This window comes from Aphelocoma coerulescens (genome assembly GCF_041296385.1).
Source record: "Aphelocoma coerulescens isolate FSJ_1873_10779 chromosome Z unlocalized genomic scaffold, UR_Acoe_1.0 ChrZ, whole genome shotgun sequence".
Taxonomy (NCBI): Eukaryota; Metazoa; Chordata; class Aves; order Passeriformes; family Corvidae; genus Aphelocoma; species Aphelocoma coerulescens.
Window position 1 is genome coordinate 2,947,154 of NW_027184085.1, and position 19,198 is coordinate 2,966,351.

The following is a 19,198-nucleotide window of genomic DNA, read 5'->3' on the forward strand; positions in this document are numbered from 1 at the left end:
AAAAAAATAGTTAGCAATCAGAGAAAGAATTTATGTTAGTGCTGTCTGATTCCAAAATCTACTTTACAATATCTCTTATTATTTATTAACTCCAAAGTCTGACTCAGACTGACTATTTCAGCAGGTCTCCCATCACTCCCTCAAAACAGTATTTGTTTTGGAAATAACAAGCTTTGAATTTCTGACACAAAATGTCTCAATACTTTGTCCCTTAAGCCCTTTGAAGCAGTTGAGTTCACTAATCAGCTCCATTATTTGTTTCAATGTCCTTCTGAATTTACAAAAGCAAATGAAGCAAAGACTACTTCAATATGTGCTCACCTAAACACAGGCACAGGGAACGGGGGCAGGTGAACTGAAATGGGGTCTAAATTCAGTTATTTCTCTGAGGTATGGTTTGCTGCAGGGTGAGCACCCATGGCTGGTCCTTGCTGTGTTGTGGGCTGGCAGTGCCACCCCAGCTAGGGCTTGAGCACCTTGAGACCCCCCCAACACCCACTATGACAGGGCTGATAAATTTAATGCCTTCAAAGTTCAATATTAAGCCTTAAAGATTGCTCTTTCAGAAATATTTAGTGAAATATTCCTTTGTTGGTGGCCAGATCTTCACAAGAGCAGCTCTGTAATTATGCAGTGTTTTAATTACAGTGAAAACTATTTGTTTTACAATACAAAGTGCAGCTGGTGAGTTGTAACCTGAGGAAGAACAGCAGATGGTGTCCTCGACGCAGGGTTTCTGCATCACATTTTCCTAAGAATTCCTGCACTGGCCTGATTTTCTTCCTAGTGCAAAGCAGCAGTGACCTGCCCTTTGGTCAAGTTCAGGCCAAGCTAGCCATCGTGTACAGCTCTCCCTAGTCGTCCTTTGTTCCTTTTCCCAAGCAGAAAATGCTTGGGCAGGGGGGAGGGACTCTGTGCTGAGGTCTGCATGCTGAAAAGCACAAAAATATTGTAAGGTCCATTTATCTTCAGGACCGAATATTCTCAGTTACATAGGATAGACTCCATCAAACAAACCTGGTCTGTGCCTTGAGAAGGGGATTTGACTGTACTTTGATGCTGAAAGTCAGAAACTGCAGGTTTTCTCCGCCTTTGTACAAAAGGATAAAATGGATCTGCTCTGTATTGTATTGAGAAAGTCAAAGTGAGTTAAATGGGAGAAAGGAATTTGTGGGCAAACATGCAGTGGCTGAAAATCTCATTAGTGGATTATTAATATTATCATTGTAATAGTTATTATTATAGTTGCTATTATTATTTCATATTATATAATACATAATATATATTATATATAGTTCAATTCAATATAATTATAGTATATGTAATGATATAATTTATACTATATAATAAAATAATAACAGCAACAACAATAATAATAGTAATTGTAATAATAATAACAATAACAATAATAATAATAGTATTCGTAGTAATAATAATGATAATTTGTTATCATCTCCCCACCATCTCTTAGAGGTCAATAGGTCCTTGCTGGCTTCATATTTTTTTAAAGCCCTCATTAACTCCATCAGGGCTCTCAGCTGACTTTGGCATGTAAATACCCTGACTCCCCTCCTGGCTGAGCTCCTCTGCTGAGGGCACCTGACACCTTGGGAAGAACTTTTTCCTCTCTCAGGTGGCTTTATTTAGGAATCTACACCCAGGAGCTGAAGGAGGGAACTGGCTCAGCACTTCCAGAACAAGAGTGGACACCATGTGGTTGGGGAAAAGGCTCCAGTCTGCTGGTGGGTGTGCTGGTAGGGTAGTGGTTTTCTCTTTTCTGTCTTTAATATTCTGTAAGTATACAGACCCCATTTCTAGCCAGAAAACGAGCTGAAACAATATTCAATTATAATCAGAAGTTATAATGTGAATTATTTTTCCCCTGCTGTAATTGGAGAGAAAAAAAATTACTTTCAGAATCTTTTATCTCTGTAAGGAGAAAGTAGTTAAAATACGCAGAGAAAAAGCCTTCAGGCTGAAGGGATGCAGCAAACTGCCATAAAAGCTTCTGTTTACTTTGAGCCTGATACTGATATTTTGTAGACAGGTATAAAAGCTACACTGGCACACTTTGCTGTGTTTTGTTGGTTTGTTTTTTTTTTTTTCCCCAAACTCTCACCATGTTATCCCCTGCAGGAGAAGACAGGTGACATCCAAAATGAGTGCTGCTGTTCTTTGGCACAGGTGGAAGATGCCTGTGAGAATATGCATAAATTGGGGTTAAGAGCAATGGAGTGCCCTGTTCGCTCCCTGCCTCAGCTTCACTCTCAAAGGAGCTGGATTTACATAAGTTAATAATGAGGAACTAAAAACTTAAATGATGACTTGGTAGCTTATGATTATAATAAGCTTCTCCAAATCCATATGTTTGTGGGGTACATGGGTTAGACTGCTGCAGCATGAGACAGGAGGTTTATTAATATTTTAAATGAAATAATGCAGACTTGAAGATCTGGGAGGGGAGGAAAGTTGATGAGATGATCTTTAAAAGTCTTTTCCAACCCAAACCATTTTATGCTCTGACCCCGGCAATGAGGGTTGAGCTATATGGAAAATCTTGATGGCAAAATGGTAAATGTTGAGGAGCTTTTCCTGCTTTATTTGTCTTTATTTGCACATGAAGCAGTGTGCTAGTAAATCTTGTCACAAGACCAATATTAGTTACACTTTCACAGGCTCTTTATTAATGATCTATTTTAATTATTCCACTTTGTAGCATCACATGAAAGAAATGAGTGTCTTTCAAATATATGCATGATTTCTCCTTTATGCACTGGAGATCACGTATGGTTGAGTTTTGGAGCAGTTCCCTGTTCTTTGAGAAGCTTTAACACCCCCAAGGAAATCCCTGGTTTGGACCCCGGGGTCTGAGGCTTAATTTTAAGCCCACCTTGGGTGTGCTGCTGGACTGAACCCAGGCAGGGCATGGAGGATACCCAGTGATGCATGGTCCTAATTACTGATCTCTGAGGCAGGGATTTTTTGGGTGGGTTTTAAACATCTTGGAGACTGTTCCCTGTTGTGGTAAGGGATAAGGAGGGGGAAATTTGTCCTTATCTCTGCCCAGAGCCCTTCAGGAGTACACAGGCTGCTCTTCAAGTGACACTGGTAGGGACTGGTGGCCTTTGTCCAAGGAAAACATCAGCCAAGGGATGTCTGAGGAAGTTTCCTAGAAAAGTTATTTGGGCGCACTTATTTAGCCCTGGTGAAAACTGCACAAAATATGTCTTAAGATAGAGAGATAAGATAAGAGTTGTAAAGTTTGGCCTTGTGCAATTTCTTTGTGAAGGCAATAGAAGACATTCACAAGTGTTTTCTCTACAGAGATCTGAATGGGACTCAGCTCTCAAGTGCATATGACTTCCAGCTTGTAGACACACAGTAATAACATTTTGCTTTACATGTCTTCTTGTAAAGGTGCCTTTTATATAATGGGGGTTTGGTTGTTTGTTTTGTTTTGGGTTTGTTGGTTGGTTAGTTGTTTTTGGTTTTCTCTGGGTCAGGCTATCTCATCTGCTTTATATTGTGTGTCTGTTTGACATTTCATGTCTGTCCTTCATGTGCTGTGGCCCATTGCAAAGAGTCTTAGCTGTGCTGGATTACTTTTCCCCTCTGTTTGTCCTAGTGCTTCAGATACTTGTTTACCCTCTGTGTGTGCATATATATATGCACATTATACCAGCTCTCTCTGCTCCTGTCATGCTATCCTTTTCCCTTAGCAAATGGAAGTGACTGTCATTCTCCTCTTTGTTTTGGAGTTCGGCTGTCTAGAATCACAGTGACCATTTAGATGGATATTGAGGGTTGATCTTAGAACTGTAATTTCGGAAATCTAATTTGAAAACTAACAGCATGGAAAAAATCATCACCTTTGCTTCCTGGTGGCTGCGTGCCTGGTGCTGCAACACAGAGCGGTGGGGAAGTGTTTGCTCTGGAGGAAAGGAGGCTGAGGGGTAACTCGTGACTCTCCATAACTCCCTGACAGGAGGCGGCAGCTGGGGCTGGGTCAGGTTTTTTTCCCAGGGAACAGGGACAGGAAGAGAGGAAATGGCCTCAAATTGCACCAGTGAAGGTTTAGATTGGGTATCAGGAAAAAAGGGTTGTCAAGTACTGGAACAGATGGCCCAGGGCAATTGTTGGAATCCCCATGACTGGAGGGGTTTAAAAGCTGTGTGGATGTGGCACTTGGGGATATGGGTCAGTGGTGGCCTTGGCAGTGCTGGGGGAATGGTGGGACTCGATGATTTTGGAGGGCTTTTCCAGCCTCAATGATTCTGTGATTGCTGCACACATACTTCAGTGGTGAAAGTATTCCAGGGCTGCTGCAAATCCTCCTCAGGAGTGAAAAACTTTGGAGTGTGTTGGGGTTTGATTTAGGTGCTTTTGGCTTTTGATCTACATTTTACAAAACGAAAAAAATTCCTCTGCTGATCTGTCAGTACATGCAGTGACATAAAGCAAGTCTACAAGTGTGAAAGCAAGTTAACCATGAGCTCCTACTGCAGTGGGAAGTGTACCTGTGGAAATAGAGTTCAAGCAGTTATGGTGAAAAGCTTGGAAATGTGCCTGAAAGCAGAAAAGTCAAGCACCTGGCTTTACCTCAGCATGGTCTCTGTGCCAGTGCCTGCCTGGGCACCCAAAGGCAGTCTGGCTTCAATTTGGCACATGCCAACACAAAAGATGTTGGAAGCTGAAGCCAGACATGGAAGATACGTGCCAGGGGAGATGGTGAACCTTTATCATGACTATGCTGAAATCCCCAGTATTGGAAGCTTTGTTTCTAAAACCCCTGACATTTACCTATGGGTATCAGTGTTGCCATCCAGTCTCACTAGTCTCAGGACGGAGCAGCAAGACGTGGAATCACCAGACTAAAATCCAGTTGTTTACCATGGGAAGCGTTAGTGCAAGTTGGTGTTAAACTTGGTTTGCCCTTCACCTGGGCTGTAACAGAATTTATTGATGGTTTTTCAGGAGGGGGCCAGGCAGGTTTTGTCTTGAAGTGCTGAGGCCCTGGCACAGGGTGCCCAGAGAAGCTGTGGCTACCCCTGGATCCCTGGAAGTGTCCAAGGCCAGGTTGGATGGGGCTTAGAGCAACGTGGGATGGTGGAAGGTGTCCCTGACCATGGCATGGGGTGGGACTGGATGGGCTTGAAGGTCCCTTCCAACCCAAACCCTCTGGGATTTTATGACCTGAGTGTTTGCTTCTTGCCCACTCTCAAAGGAGGGAGAGCATTTGTGCAGCTGTGATGGAGTCACCTATGGACAAATAGCACAGAGGGGGCTTGGGAAAGGAGCTGAGGGTACCTGGGGAGGGAACTCAGTAGTGCATTTTGGGGAGCTTTATTTGCACATGTGCAGCTACCTACAGTCATATTCAGATAAGGTCTAGGAAGCAGTGAGTCCTGCTGGAAATAACTAGATCGAGTCTGACAGCATGAGAATAAATCCATGGCACAGACAGATAAGGGGTATTGCTGTTTCTTGGGTTAGGTTCAGATCCCTGTAACTCTGACAGCTTTTCTATTTTTTATGTCAGCTTAATAGAAAGTTTTGTATTTATTTGCTGGTATCTGAGCAAGTTCAGCTGCAATTATTTTACTTTTATCCTTTCCCAGACACACGTACATATACTTGCACTCTTGTTTCTTGGCAGCTTGTAACAACGTCTCTAATCCTCTTCAGCAGAAATCTTTTAAACTAATGCTCTTACCAAAAAAAAAAAAAAAAAAAAAAAAAAAAAAAAAAAAAAAAAAAAGGTGGTGATAATTTTATGGCTGATACAAGAACAGAGGTGAAAAAATATCTGAGAGAGGAAAGTTTGGCCATAAGTCGACTTTCAGCACCTCTTTAGAGTAGTTTGTGTGCTGCAAAGCCCTAATACTTCTTCAAGATAAGGAGCATCGGGTGGATGAAGATGGTATTATGAAAGATAGACAATGCTACCAGGGTGACTCAGAGGTTTGATGTGAATAAAAAGAGAAATAAACCCATTCAGCCTGTGTGTGTTTAAGCAGACTCACAGATACCACTTGAAATCCCATATCAGAGTTTGGATAGGGCTTGTAGGATTCATAGCATTCCCAGTCTGTAAAAGAACTGCAGAAGGGGTTTTTTTTTGGTTCCTTACTAACATCAGGTCCTGAAAATCCTGCCTTGTTGTAAGCTTTCTGGGAGTGATTAGTGTTTGGAAGGGTGAAAAGACTAACAGAATGCAACGTTTGTACAGGATTGCAAAAACAAAGCTTTGTTGGTTTTTTTGTTTGTTTGCTTGCTTGTTTGGGGGCTTTGTGTATTTGTGGTTGTTTTGTCGATGGGGACTTTTGGGCTGTTTTTTTAAATTTTTATTTTTAATAATTTTTATTTTATTTTAAAAGGAAATAAAATCCCAGCAGCTCTATGTCTGTTTATAGCTCTCCATCCTCTCTGAGTCTAATGCATAAGATTCTCAGCTGTGGTTCATTGATGGCTGGTGCATTTTGCTCAACACCCAAAACTTTGGGGTTTTAGTGCGTGTTACTTCTGGTGACTCAATGATTACTGAAGCAGGACAGGTGATGGAGTCAGGAGGTGTCCCCATCTCGGCTGTGGTGACCTGGTGGCCATGCTCCTGCCCTTTTCCTATTAGTTGTGTGCTCCTCCTGCCTACACAGATCCTTTGGGGTGAGAACTTTCCCTCTCAATGTGGTTTCTGCAGCGTTCGGCACAGCAGGGACCCAGTCCCAACTGGGAGCACTAATGTCGCTGCAGAGCAACCATGAAATTACAAATAAAGACAATTTTCTCCTTATCCTGAAAGAGTGGCTTGTCTGGTCAGGGCTACATTGTTAACGACCATCTTAAGATCTAAGATAACATTTGCAGCACGGAAAGTATTTAAGGTAGAGACCACAGGTGTGTCTGGGCACTGCTACCAGGAAATTTCTGTTCTCTGATGTGCAGGGGTGGGGCTGGGCCATGCAGCTGCTCCATTCCCCGGGAGAGGAGGGTCAGAGGCAGCCAGGGAGGCTGAGCAATGTTTTGGCAGGTTTCGAGGAGGCTATGGGCACATGGGAGATGAAATCAATAGAATGGTTTCAGAGGTAATTTGGCAGCATCTGAAGAGCTGAGTATTTGAGCCCTTCTGGGATTATTGAATTAGACCCTTTTCTTTAAGCGAGCAGGGCAAAGATGATTTACAGGATTGGGATGTTTGCTGCACATTTCTGTGGATCCAACAGCATGCTGGGGACCACAGGCCTGAATCATTGCTGCTCTCTTGGTCTCCAAGACAAGGATCTGGTGGAGGAATTGGAGAGGTTGTATCTACAAAAGCTGTGGCTTCCCCATCCCTGGAAGCATCCAAGGCCAGGTTGGACGAGGCTTGGAGCACCCTGGGGTAGAGGAAGTTGTCCCTGCCCACAGGAGTTGGGTGAGCCTTAAGGTCCCTCCCAACCCAAACCATTCGAGGGTTCTATGAAATCTCTGGAAAGTCAACTCCACTGAAGCTGGAGGACATGCATCAGGGTCTGCATATCTACTGCCATTACATCAGTTATGGGTCTGAACTCTGAAAGCACTTATTCCTGCTGTCAAATGCCAACAGTGGTAGTGGCTTCGCTTGGCAGCACTAAGTTCTCATTGGGATCATACTGTTTAATGGCTGTACTCAGTGATCTTGGAAGCTTTTCTAAACTTAATGTCTCTATGATGCCATGTTTGCATTAAATATTAAATATACTTGGATTCAGAAGATTGTGCATAGGTTTAATTTTTTTAAAAAAATTTAAAATTGTGTTCTTTAGTTGTGTAACTTTTAAGTAAACAGAGCTGCAGAAACATCTGCAAGCTTTGATTTTAATTTAATGTATAATAGCTTACATCATAATAAATGATGTTGTGTGATTTGGATGTAATTTTGAGTTTGTCAGGAAGCTTGCAGCCAAATTGTTGAAGTTAATAGTAGTTCTGCAATCAGCTTCACTCTGCGTCAAATCAGAGGAGCCATTATTGAATTTTAAAAGGCTAAATTACTGTGTTGTTTGTATTAAATCTTAATGCCATTTTGGATAACAGGAACACTTTCCCTTGGAGATATGTGCTGGATAGGGTTTCTGTTTCTGGATAGAGAAATCAAACATGGTTTCAGTGAAATTGCTTGAATTCCAATTTTAAAGGGTTTAGGTATATCCAAAAGTAATTTCAAACCTGTCCTAAAGGGAAGAATATATTCCCCAGGTTGGATATAGTGTTGCAATACAGTCCTTTTTATGAATTAGGATAATTTAGTGGCGCGCTGTTATGATGGTAATTACAGAAATTAATGTACTGAGGTGGCTTATCATTCAGAGTAAGGAAAAAATACATTTACAGTTTTTTAGGGATGGAAAAGGAAGGGGAACTGCCCCGGACATGCTTGCTTTGAGGCAGTCTCACTTCCACTGACCACTGCAGGGTCCCTGGAAAGGAAAGGCTGTGACAGCCCAAGGTGCAAATGGTCAACACTTGTGCCAAGGAAGGGGGTGATATGGGACTCATTTGCTCATATCTCTATCCCTGTTTTGCTAAATCAGCTTGGGCACGTGGCTGTAATAAATCTGTTATCTCCACCCACCTCAAGCCCAAAATTATCTGTTCAAGGGGTGGCAAAGCTTTTGGGCTTGGCTACTTTCTGTAAGGATTGGTTTGTCTTTCAGGTCTCTGAGACATTTGAAGAAAACCAGAGCTCTTCTGGAGTTTTTCTTCTCCAGGCTGAGCACCCCCAGCTTTCTGTCTCCAGAACAGAGGTGCTCCAGCCTTGGGGCATTTTTGTGGCTTCCTCTGGATTTGATCCAATAGGTCCACATCTTTCCCATGCTGAGGATCCCCAGAGCTGGATGCGCTATTTGTGTGAGGGAGTACTCACGATTTCCTGTAGCAAATTGCTGCCTGGTTGGTTTTTCTTTTTCCCTTCTATGGTTTTTGCCTATCTGTGTGGTCCCCAGCCCAGTGAACCTTCTCACGTGCAGGAGAGCACTGGCCCGTGGCATCCCTGCTCTGCTGGGAGAGCTTTCCTGTCTCCCTCAGGCAGTGCATGACAGCAATAGATGCAATGGACTCATTTGGATAATTTAGTACTTGCTTAGAGTATCTGGTTTCTCTAGTGACACTCTGACGTTCATGCTTGACTTCCCCACCTCTCAGATAATAAATGAAAGAGGTTTCACCTTGTTGGCAGTGCTGGCGTTGGGCCCATTATCTTTCCTGACATTGTGTACTCAAGAAATTAAATTACCTGGTTTCCTGGCTACCTCCCTAATGAATGCCATTAATTAATATGCTTTTCAAAGGAGGAGGTGTATTTATTCTTAATCCAAGGGAGAATCTCTTTCCTGGCCTGCCTGTGAGCAGAGTGCTCATGTGGGAGCAGGTCAGTCAATTTGCAGGAGACTCGGCCACATGGGTGCTCCCTAAACACGCCCTTTGGCTCATAACTTGTTTTATAGTGCCTTTTTTTTTTTTTCTCCTTTTTTTTTTTTTTTCTGGAAGATCTAGTCCCAGGAGCATCCAGGTTAATGAAAAGGATTATTAACTCTGCAGGCAGTGGATCAGAGTAGCAAAGATGTGCTGCTCATGATGCAGTGAGAAGATGGATGGAAAGGCAGCCTGGTCTTTTGGTAGGAATTAGCAGGAAAGTGTGGACCTGACACCCTCTATACCTTTTTTCCCTTCAAATCTCCTCTCTCCAGTGGAAGCATCAGCCCTGCATGTGGATGGATATGGGGCTGTTACCCCGAGCTGGGCAGAGGTGTGAAAAGCACCCAGCTTGGAGTTCAGGCATGGCTTTGATCATTCTTCTGGATGGAGTAAAAGGCACTGAACTGGGGAGGAAGGAGATCAGGGCTGAGGAGGTGGGTGCTGGGATGTCCATCTGTATTGGCCTAAGATGGCACTGGAATGAAAAGGGGGAAATTGGGGGATGTTGGGCTGGGATGGTGCTTGAACTCCACCACAGACAGTTCCCCTGTCTGAGCTGTCCCAGTGCCTTGGCAAGGGAGAAGCCGAGTAGGACCTGGTGCTGCACCTGGTTCCTGGGGCTGTGGTGGGTGGGAGCTGTGCAGGAGCAGGCAGAGTGATGCCAGGGAGGAGCAGCCCCCCGAGTGCAGCAGGGACGTGCTGCATGTCCCTGGGACAGGACCAAAGCCCTCAGGATTGCTGAACCTGCTCTGATTCATTTGGTGCTTTGGCATCGATTATTCCCAGTGATGTCAGTGGTTCAACTCATGCTTTAAATCCCACTGTGCTCAATACCTCGCAGAACAGAACTCTTAGGGGTTCTTTACCGCTGCTGCACTGCCTGGAGATAGCTGCTTCTCTCCAGGCATCCCTGCCCCTTCTGCTGCTTCCTCTCGTTGTGATCTGTGGTGTTCTTCATTGCAGGGAAAGAACAGTGTCCTTTGAAACACTTAAAGCTGACGTGAGTCACGGTCTTCTCAGGAAACACTGGATATTGTAGTCTTCTGGCAGAACAGCCACATCAGAAAGTTTTAGCAGGCAAGGAAGTAGGTTGATCCCTCCTGGGGGAGACTTAAAATAACCTTGCACAAGATGATGGAGGCTCATGGGTGGGATGCTCAAGTACTTGGTACAGAAGGTGCTCAGAATAACTCTTCCTATGTTTGGTGGCTGGGATAATCTATATTGTGATCAGAAGGAAAAGTGAATTGCAGTCTTGGGGCTCAGTCTCTCATTCTCTTGCAATCAGCATGACTTGAACTGTTAGACTTTAAGGAAAGTCTCTTCAGTAGGAATCCAGGTGCAATACCAGTAATTGTAGCTAATGCTTCAGCTAGAGCTGCCTGCACCCCTGGTTTAAACAGAAATAATGTCCTTTAAGCTGTTTAGCTGATACTTTAGTCCCTTGTGCACTGGAGTTTTACCTGCGTACACTTGAAATTCCTGACCTCCTTATCACTTACTTTCTTATCACTTTGCTAAAAGGCAGTTGGAGAAGCAGTCAAATATGTAATAAGTCCCTTTACCATTTTCTCATGTTGCTAAACTCCCTTGAAGAGAGTTTGGATCACATTCTTCCCAAACCCCTGTTGCACAACTCCTTTGGTGACAGTTTGACTTCTCATCTTCAAGACCCCTCTGTTTAAGCACAAAACTGCAAACAGAGATTTTTTTTTTTTTGAGCTTGTATTTGCTGAGTACATGTACACTCAGCCTGACTTCTTAAGGACACATAATCATAGCCATAATCACAGTTCAATCTGTTTTTAATTGTTGTTAATTAATTCTTAGCAGCATTTAACTCTCATGAATTAAATTGATTTAAAAAAAAAGAAAAAGGCATCTCTTTTACCAGACTTACATGCTTGTTCTTTTAAGGGTTTGGTTTTATGCTAACAGTGTTAACATGCTTCTTCCTAGACTTGTGGCTTCTAAAATAGCTCATGGTTGTGAACAAACCTTAATGGATTACTGCAAGTTTAACTTACCAGCTGTGGGCATGGGGACCAGATCCTACATTTCTGGAAGGAGCTTTCAAACTGAAGGCACAGCAGCTCCAGGGGAAAGCAGATGAGGGCTTCATACTCCTTATTTCAGTTGGAAGTCTTATCAGGGAGAAGACTTCTGGGACATCATAGAACCATAGAACAATTTGGGTTGGGAGGGACCTTAAAGCTGATCCCATTCAACCCCCTGCCATGGGCAGGGACACCTTCCACTACCCCACATTGCTCCAAGCCTCGTCCAGCCTGGCCTTGGACAATTCCAGGGATCCAGGGGCAGCCACAGCTAGGAATTTCTTCCTAATACCCAGCCTAAACCCAGTCTAAAACTACCTTTTTTCAGTTTGTTGAGCCTACATTGAGCTCTGTGCTCCTGCAGCTGCTCTGGCACCCAGGGGTGGACAGGCAACATTTACTGCCTGTGTGGCTGTGTCACGGGAGGTGCAGGTGAGCTCTAGGAGTTGCCAGAGGTGCCAATGGGGTCTGTGTTCTGATGCCTGTTTGTTCAGGCAGCGGGAGAAAGTTCTGTGTTGTGGAGAAGTCCCTGTGGCCACATGGGTTTAATATTCTAGCTTCAGTCAGCTGTTCTTGAAAGATACGACACACATACGTATGTATTTTTTTTCATGCAAAATGTGTTGAGCCTTCATGCTTTATTCCTGTTTTCAAGGCTTTTTCTTACAATCTTGAGTGAAGCAGTTTCCCTAATCCTGAGCCGGAGATGGCTCTGGCAGCTGCTGGCTTGTGGCTTTTGAGCACTCTGTGCGTTTAAGCATTCCCCTGCTGATGGATGCCTGCGGTTCCCAGGCGCCAGGGGCTGCTGCTCCTCTCTGTGGGACGCTTAACGCCTCGCTGCGTTTTGCTAGGAAATATTTTTCTCGGCTAAACCCCGTTTTACCAGCAGAGGCCGATATGCCCATGTGCTTGGAGGCAGCGAGCTCACACCGAAACCCAGGGGCATACTAAAATCTTCCTAGCCTGCCTGAGATGGTCTCTGCACCCCAGCATCCCCAAACTGCCTCTCTCTGGACCCCTGCATCCCACCGATGGGATTCCCAAGCAGATTTTGTTACTGGAGTAAAAAAAAAAAAAAAAAAAAAAAAAAAAAAATTAAGAAAAGGTAGTGAGGAGCCAGGTGGGATGTAAGAGAAAGCCTGTGAGGTTTGATTAAACCTGCCATGACTGTGCTGCAACACCGGCCAGCAGCTCCCCCAGCACCTCCTCTGCCCAGCCTGGACTAATCTTGTGCATCACTCATGTGCGTGACAGAGAAATGAAATGTCTCAACTAAAGGAATCCTCTGGTATTTATTTTAATGGCAGTAAATAAATTCATTTTCCGAAGGAGATGGACTCCGTGAGTATATATATAACGAGTATGTGATGTGCTGGGCTGCAGGGAGCACTTCCAAGAAACTATCCAGAGGTGGGGGTAGAGCCTGCATTAATGCCAAGGCTGTGCACAGGAAAAAAAAAAAACAAAAAAAAAAACGAGAGAGATCTGAGGCGGTGTGCCTGGTGTTTCAGATGCCCTGGGCAGAGCATTGCGTGCTTCAAACTCACCCAAAGCTCTGGTAGCTGCAAGTCAAAGTTGCCCTTTTTTTCTTTGTTATACCTCAACCCGACTCCCTGCTGGAGACACAGGGGAGGCAAACTAAACCAGCTGGTTCATGAAACATCTGGAAAAGTGCTCTGCCTGTAACTGACCTACGTCTTGCTGTCTGTCTCTTGCAGCCACTTTCTTTGCCTTCATCTCCACGGGCCGTGTTGGTCACCAAGAGAGCAGTTAAACACAGACCATGCATGCAGATACCAATTTTTGTATTTATTTATTTTTTTAAATTGCCCCCAGACCGAGCAAGAAAAATGAAAAAACAATCTTCCCTGACCCTAAGTGCAGAGCAGCATGTATTGAAAAATAACTTCTGAAACAGGAGGCTTCCCTGCATCTGCCTTGGGAAGGAGACTGAAACAAGTATTTCTGATGTTTCTTTGGGATGTGTCAGCTGTGTTGCGTGGCACATGGGTATGGGCATCTGGATTTTGTGGTAATAAGTGCAAAATAGGTATAACAGAGAAGAGAATGAACTAAAGAAAAGGTGTGTTGATGCATTGTCTAATATTTATGTAGTATTTTTTATTATTAATCGTATCATTACCTAATAATGGGTGATTCCAGGTTTAGCACTGTACAGGTTTCTGCACCTTAGGAAAAAGTTTACAGGTGAGTCAGGACCTCAAAAGACAAATTTTGACTTCTTGTACTCCACCAAATCTGTTATAATTCAAGAAGTCTCCCTAGAACATGATGCTATGCTGGGTTCTGGCCTGAGCCTTTTTGGGAGGGAGGATTTTGGAGAATCTCTTGCTGACTGTGGGGTTAGAGTATAAACCCATATAAATACTGTTGACAGTTGTAACTAATGGTTCTCACTGATAGCTTGGTTGCTTTCCTGGTAGTTCTTTATGCACCAATAAATCCTATTGTTCTTCTCCCAGCTGTTATTCACAAAAAGAACAAAAGCGAGATGTAGCATTCTCGGCACAATTCTTTTTAATTAAAATGAAACTACAGACGAAGGAAGTGTGTGGAGCAAAGTTGGAGCAAGATATGGCAAATGTCTCTTCTCCCCCATCACTTCAGCCTGCTTGATAAGAGGGGATTTATCTGTGGCTTTCACCTGAAGTCCTGCTCTACTGCACCAGGACAAAATGAAGTGCAAGACTGGAGTGATCTCAGAGGAGTGGTCCTCCCTGGGAAAACTGTTCTGGTGTCCCAGGGTTCTTCTAGTGCCTCAGATCATTCTTCATGACACATGAGGCATTAATTGCAATATTTCTGCAAGGTAGCTGGGTCTTGGCCCTGGCTGGAGCTGTACCAGCCTGAGGCTATTCCCAGAGGTGCTGTCAGCATCCTAAATCTGAATCTCCCAGTGCAGGAAGAGAAAAAGGCATTTCTCCTACTCCAACAGCTCTGCTGTCAAAGGCAAATAATTTTTTTTTTTCCTCAATAAGGTTGGTTTAACACTGGCACAGGGTGCCCAGAGCAGCTGTGGCTGCCTCTGGATCACTGAAAGTGTCCAAGGCCAGGTTGGATGGGCCTTGGAGGAACCTGGGATAATGGAAGGTGTCCCTGCCCATGGCAGTGGGGGTAGAACAAGACAAGCTTTAAGGTCCCTTCCAACCCAAACCATTCTGTGGCACTCTGCTGTCAGCATTTTTCTGCTTAGAGCTTGAGCTGTTGGGAGCAGCAGCTCTCAGGGACTCGATGTGATGAAGTGTGTACCTACTGAAAACATAACAAAGATAAGAGCTTCGCTTTTCTCAGGGATTCCATGGTTTTTATTTTTCTGAAGGCGTGTTTTTATTCTGTGCTGTGGAATTTTTTATTTTTTCTTTTCTTGCTGGAGAGGGCTGGCTTTCCCACAGCCAAAACCTAAATCCGTCTCCCAAATTTAAGCTGAAATATTTACGCCTGCAATTTCTGCTGTGTGCTGGTGGCTGTCCCAGAGAGGGGAAAGCTAATAGTTAGGAATACAGAGAGCTGCAAGGCATCTGTCTGGGGAAATGTGCTGCATCATCAAATATCCCTGCAGGATCCCTAGGATCCTTGGGACTGGCAGCATCCATGTGCCTGGACGGTGCCTTTGGAGCAGTGTGCCCTTGCTGCCTGCTGAGACAATCGTTCCATGCCTGGTCTCAGAAGTGACATGCAGAGATGCACTATTTCTGCTGCTTTCCAGAAAATAAGGACCTGGAAATAATCAGGTTATTTCAGGCACAATGCAGGTCCTGTGGTGCTGACATCCTGGGAGTTTGGCAAGTGGGAGCGGAATCATAAGGCAGAAGAGTGATTATTTTCTTTTCTTTATGATTTTAAGAGCCTGGAAAAGCCATTCTCATGTTTAATCCTGAACCTGTGCTTTAACCTACTTGGAAGCTCTCCCTGAATAATCCACTCTGACTCTTAATAGAAAGAACTTCATTCAGCAAACAGAGACCATTAAAAACACAGTGCTTTCTAAAATATTATCCACATTAAATTGTTGGAGACTGGTGCCAAACAACTGCTAAGATGGGGGGCACAGACCCACATCAACCCTGCAGCCTCTGGGCCTGGTGCTCCCCACCCACTTCTTCCCAGGGAGGTGCCACTGACGTCCTGTGTGGGCTGCACATCCTGCCATCAAAACATCTGCTCCTTGTGCTCCTGCTAACCCAACACTCCTGCCATCCTCTCCTTCGAGCTGAGTCACGGAAGCCCCCAGTTTTATCTTTGAAGAGTTTTAAATCATGTACATGAAAGACCCATCATGGATGAAACCTCTGACTTACCAATAGTATATCATTAACCTGGGCAGCACACCATCAAGCAAATCACATTTAATTTATCACTTGAGGAAGCTGTGGGCTGAGTTATCCCACAGACAGAGTGGGTGGTGGCAGGAGGTTCTGCATCATCATCCTACAGCCCTGCCATAAATCCAGCTCTTCTGTTACTGGGATTTAATGCCAGGCTGACTGCCCCACTTGCTTGATGTACACTTCATCTCCACTGGAGAAATTCAGGATGGCTTTCTAAACCATAGTTTTTTATTAAACCTAATTTCTGTGATAAAGCCCATAGCAGCACCTTTGAAGAAGAAGAAGAAAAAAAAGATATTATGTTTCTTCTTTTCTGTTCTCATTCTGTCAGACTTTAAATCACCAGCTCCTGACTGCAGCTGAGATTGATCCCATCTCATGGTGCTTGTCCTTCCCTTATCTGCCTTGAGAGCCTACTGGCACCCAGGGCACAAGTGGGTGCTGGGCACAGTTTATGCTGCAGTGTCCTTCACTCTGTGCTGTTACATCATTTATTTTTCCTGTCTCTTTCCTATCTCTCCTCAATATTTGCCCCTGGAAGCAGTCAGATGGGCATATTTGTGCTTGTGCTCAGTTATTAACCTAAGTTTTGTTTCTATTTGGTTGACCAACATGTCCTGCTCTCAGGGCACCTTGTGTCCAGCACACTCAGTGGCTTCTTCTGACAGTTGTATTTGTTTATTATCAGTGTCTGGAGGTTTTGGTGGTAGATACAGCACAGGAATGGGCTGGAGGAACTGGGAGCAGGTGTGCATTGCTACTGCCATGTCATCTCCAGGCAGAGGTCCTGAGGGTGTTTGTCTTTTCTGGTCACTGGCCTGGCTGGTCAAAAGAAAAAAAAAAGTCCATGTAAAGTTGAGACCACTGTTATCAGTAAGGTGATCCTGACACCATGAATAATGGAGAGGAAATGCAGACCAGTGAGATATGGTTGCTTGGTGGGTCTCCTTTTTCACCTGCCCATCTGTCTTATTACCACATGACTAGGCAGCACTAAGTAATTTTTCATGAGGTTTCAGAAGCTGCTACATGCCATGAGGAGGAGAAATGTCTTTGTTTTCCCCTGCCCTGGGCTAGCATATGAAGGACAAGAAGCATCTTGACCACGTGCCCTCATGGAACCAATTTTCCAGGGAGCTACAACCTTGATTGGCACGTCCTGATACCCTAGACCCAGATTGTCAACTGACCCTGAGCGGAGGCTGAGGCAGCTTTGAAAAAAGAGGAGAAAGTTCTCAGCACACACCAATGAATAAATAATAGTAAGGAAAAGGAGAGAAACCCCAAAGACAAGGAAAGGCAGAAGAGAGAGGAAGGTGCCTCAGTCAAGGGGGTGAAGGAAGGCAGGAAGAGGCAGAAACAGAACGAGGTTAGGAAGAGACTCCGGGACATATCTACACTGAGCCAGTGGGGAGGAAGGACACTGTGAAACAAGGGCAGCCCAGCCCCAGGCAGGGAGAGGAGGACTGAAGGAGTTTGGCAGCTGGAAAGGTGGGAGAAGATTAAAGGCAATCCCAGAGTGCTGTTAAAAGGGCAGGGGTGCAAAACAATGACATGAAAGAAAAGACAGAAAAGCACAAAACAGAAGAGGAGGAAGAAGAGGAGGAAGAGGAAGAAGAGGTAGTGGAAGAAGTAGCTGAGGAAGATGGGGAAGAGGAAGGCCAGGAGAAAAAAAGCAAAAAGAAGGTAGTGGAAGATGTAGCTGAGGAAGATGGGGAAGATGAATGCCAGGGGAAAAAAAGCAAAAAGAAATCAAAGTCTGAGGACTTAGAGATTGATGGGGAAGTGAAGAAAAAGAAAAAGAAAAAAACCAAGCGAAGAGAGTATAGCAGTGAGGATGAAGATGACTATGAGCGCAGAAAGAAAAAGAAGAAAAAAGGCAAAAAAAGCAAAGACAAGAAGAAGAAGAAGGGTGACAAGTCCAAGAAAGGAAAGATAGATGATAATTTTTTGGAGCTGTATGAACAGGAACTTCGGGACTATCATTCGGACTCCTCCAATGCCACAGAAGATGAATACAACAAAAAAAAAGGTCAGCTCCATCTTTCCCCATCTCCCCTCTGGAGCAGGCACTGTTGACCCTGCAAATGCCCTTGTTGGGATCCCTCCTGGGGTGCAGGCACTAGTTATTGCTATGTGGGTAATATTTTTGTTAAAAAAATTAGTATTTTAACTGTTTGAGGTGTCACCTACAGGTTTTGTCTGTATGAGCTTTCCTGTTTACGAAGCTGCTTTGCCGTGTGTGTGGTACAGCTGTAATTACATTCTCCTAATTAATATTTGCATTGTGGGGCTGTGTAGAAGCTGCGATCAGCAGGTTTTCCCCCTGTGTAAGCAGGATCCATAGCAGAGGTGCCTGGTCCCGATCAAGCAGAAGGAGCAGGAGCATGCTGGGGATTTCAGCAAAGAGATGGGTAGAACACTTGGGATTGATGTAGAAGCAGGAGGTCCAGCACACCGAACTTCTGGCTGTTTTAAAGTAACCAAATAGGCTGGGAAAATATAAATAATAGCCTCTAAACCTTAATACTGTGTTGTTATAATAAATAGTCCACTTGTTCCAAGAGCAGACTGTACTTGGTTCAATGCACAGTGAGCTGCGCCTCAAGTCACACCTGAGGAGGTTTGGATTGGACATGAGTAAAAACTTTCTTCATAGAAAGGCTTGTGAAGCCCTGGCATAGACTGCCAAGGGCAGTGGTGGAGTTTCCATCCCTGGAGGGATTTAAAAGCCATGTGAATGTGTCAGCTGGGGACATGGGTCAGTGGTGGTCTTGGCAGTGCTGGGGGAGTGCTTGGACTCGATGGTCTTGGAGGGCTTTTCCAGCCTAAAAGATCCTGTGATTCTGTGACTTAAACTTCTGGATGATTCACTCACTTCCATGAGAAGACCACGGTGTAGCTCCATGATTAAAAGAAAAAGCCTTGATAGGTAGGAGGATGCTCCCAAGCACAGCAAGGCTATCTCGCTATCAGGGAGGTGGGCAGCAAAGAGGTCATGGATGCTGAGGGGCAGTATCAGCAACCAGCAACTGGATCTGGGCATGGCTGGGACAAGACACTTCACCTCCCATCTCTGTTTTTTCCCCATCAGTTAATGAGAGTCATAACACATCTTGTGTGTGGCAACTGGGAGAACTGAGCGCGCCTAAGGGGTCATAAGACACTCCATGCTCATGGTGTGGCTCTAGGCTAACTACGGCTGATGGTTTCTGTAGTGGTGATGAATGGCTGGGAAAAGAAAAATGGTTCAGTTCCTCTGGTGCAGAGGAGAACCGAGTCCCTCACAGATACGTTGTACTTTGGCCATGCACAAAACCCGCTTCATTTGCGGCGGCCCTTGAGGGGTAGGGAGGT

At 44.5% G+C, this 19,198-nt stretch overlaps 1 protein-coding gene and 1 long non-coding RNA gene across 2 annotated transcripts in view; one reads left to right on the forward strand and one right to left on the reverse strand.

Annotated features, from left to right (window-relative positions):
* Positions 1-215: 215 nt before the first annotated feature.
* On the reverse strand, positions 216-1,513 carry LOC138103785 (uncharacterized). Its single transcript, XR_011147854.1, has 3 exons — positions 1,462-1,513; positions 1,018-1,120; positions 216-931 (listed from the first exon to the last, which is right to left on the reverse strand). It is a non-coding gene; the product is annotated as an uncharacterized lncRNA (long non-coding RNA).
* A 91-nt stretch (positions 1,514-1,604) lies between these two features.
* LOXHD1 (lipoxygenase homology PLAT domains 1) overlaps positions 1,605-19,198 on the forward strand; it is a 165,085-nt gene continuing 147,491 nt past the window's right edge. Inside the window, exon 1 of the mRNA XM_069001530.1 lies at positions 1,605-1,742. Within this exon, the coding sequence (XP_068857631.1) occupies positions 1,712-1,742 (31 nt within the window). The 5' untranslated portion in view covers positions 1,605-1,711. The remainder of the gene's footprint in view (positions 1,743-19,198) is intronic.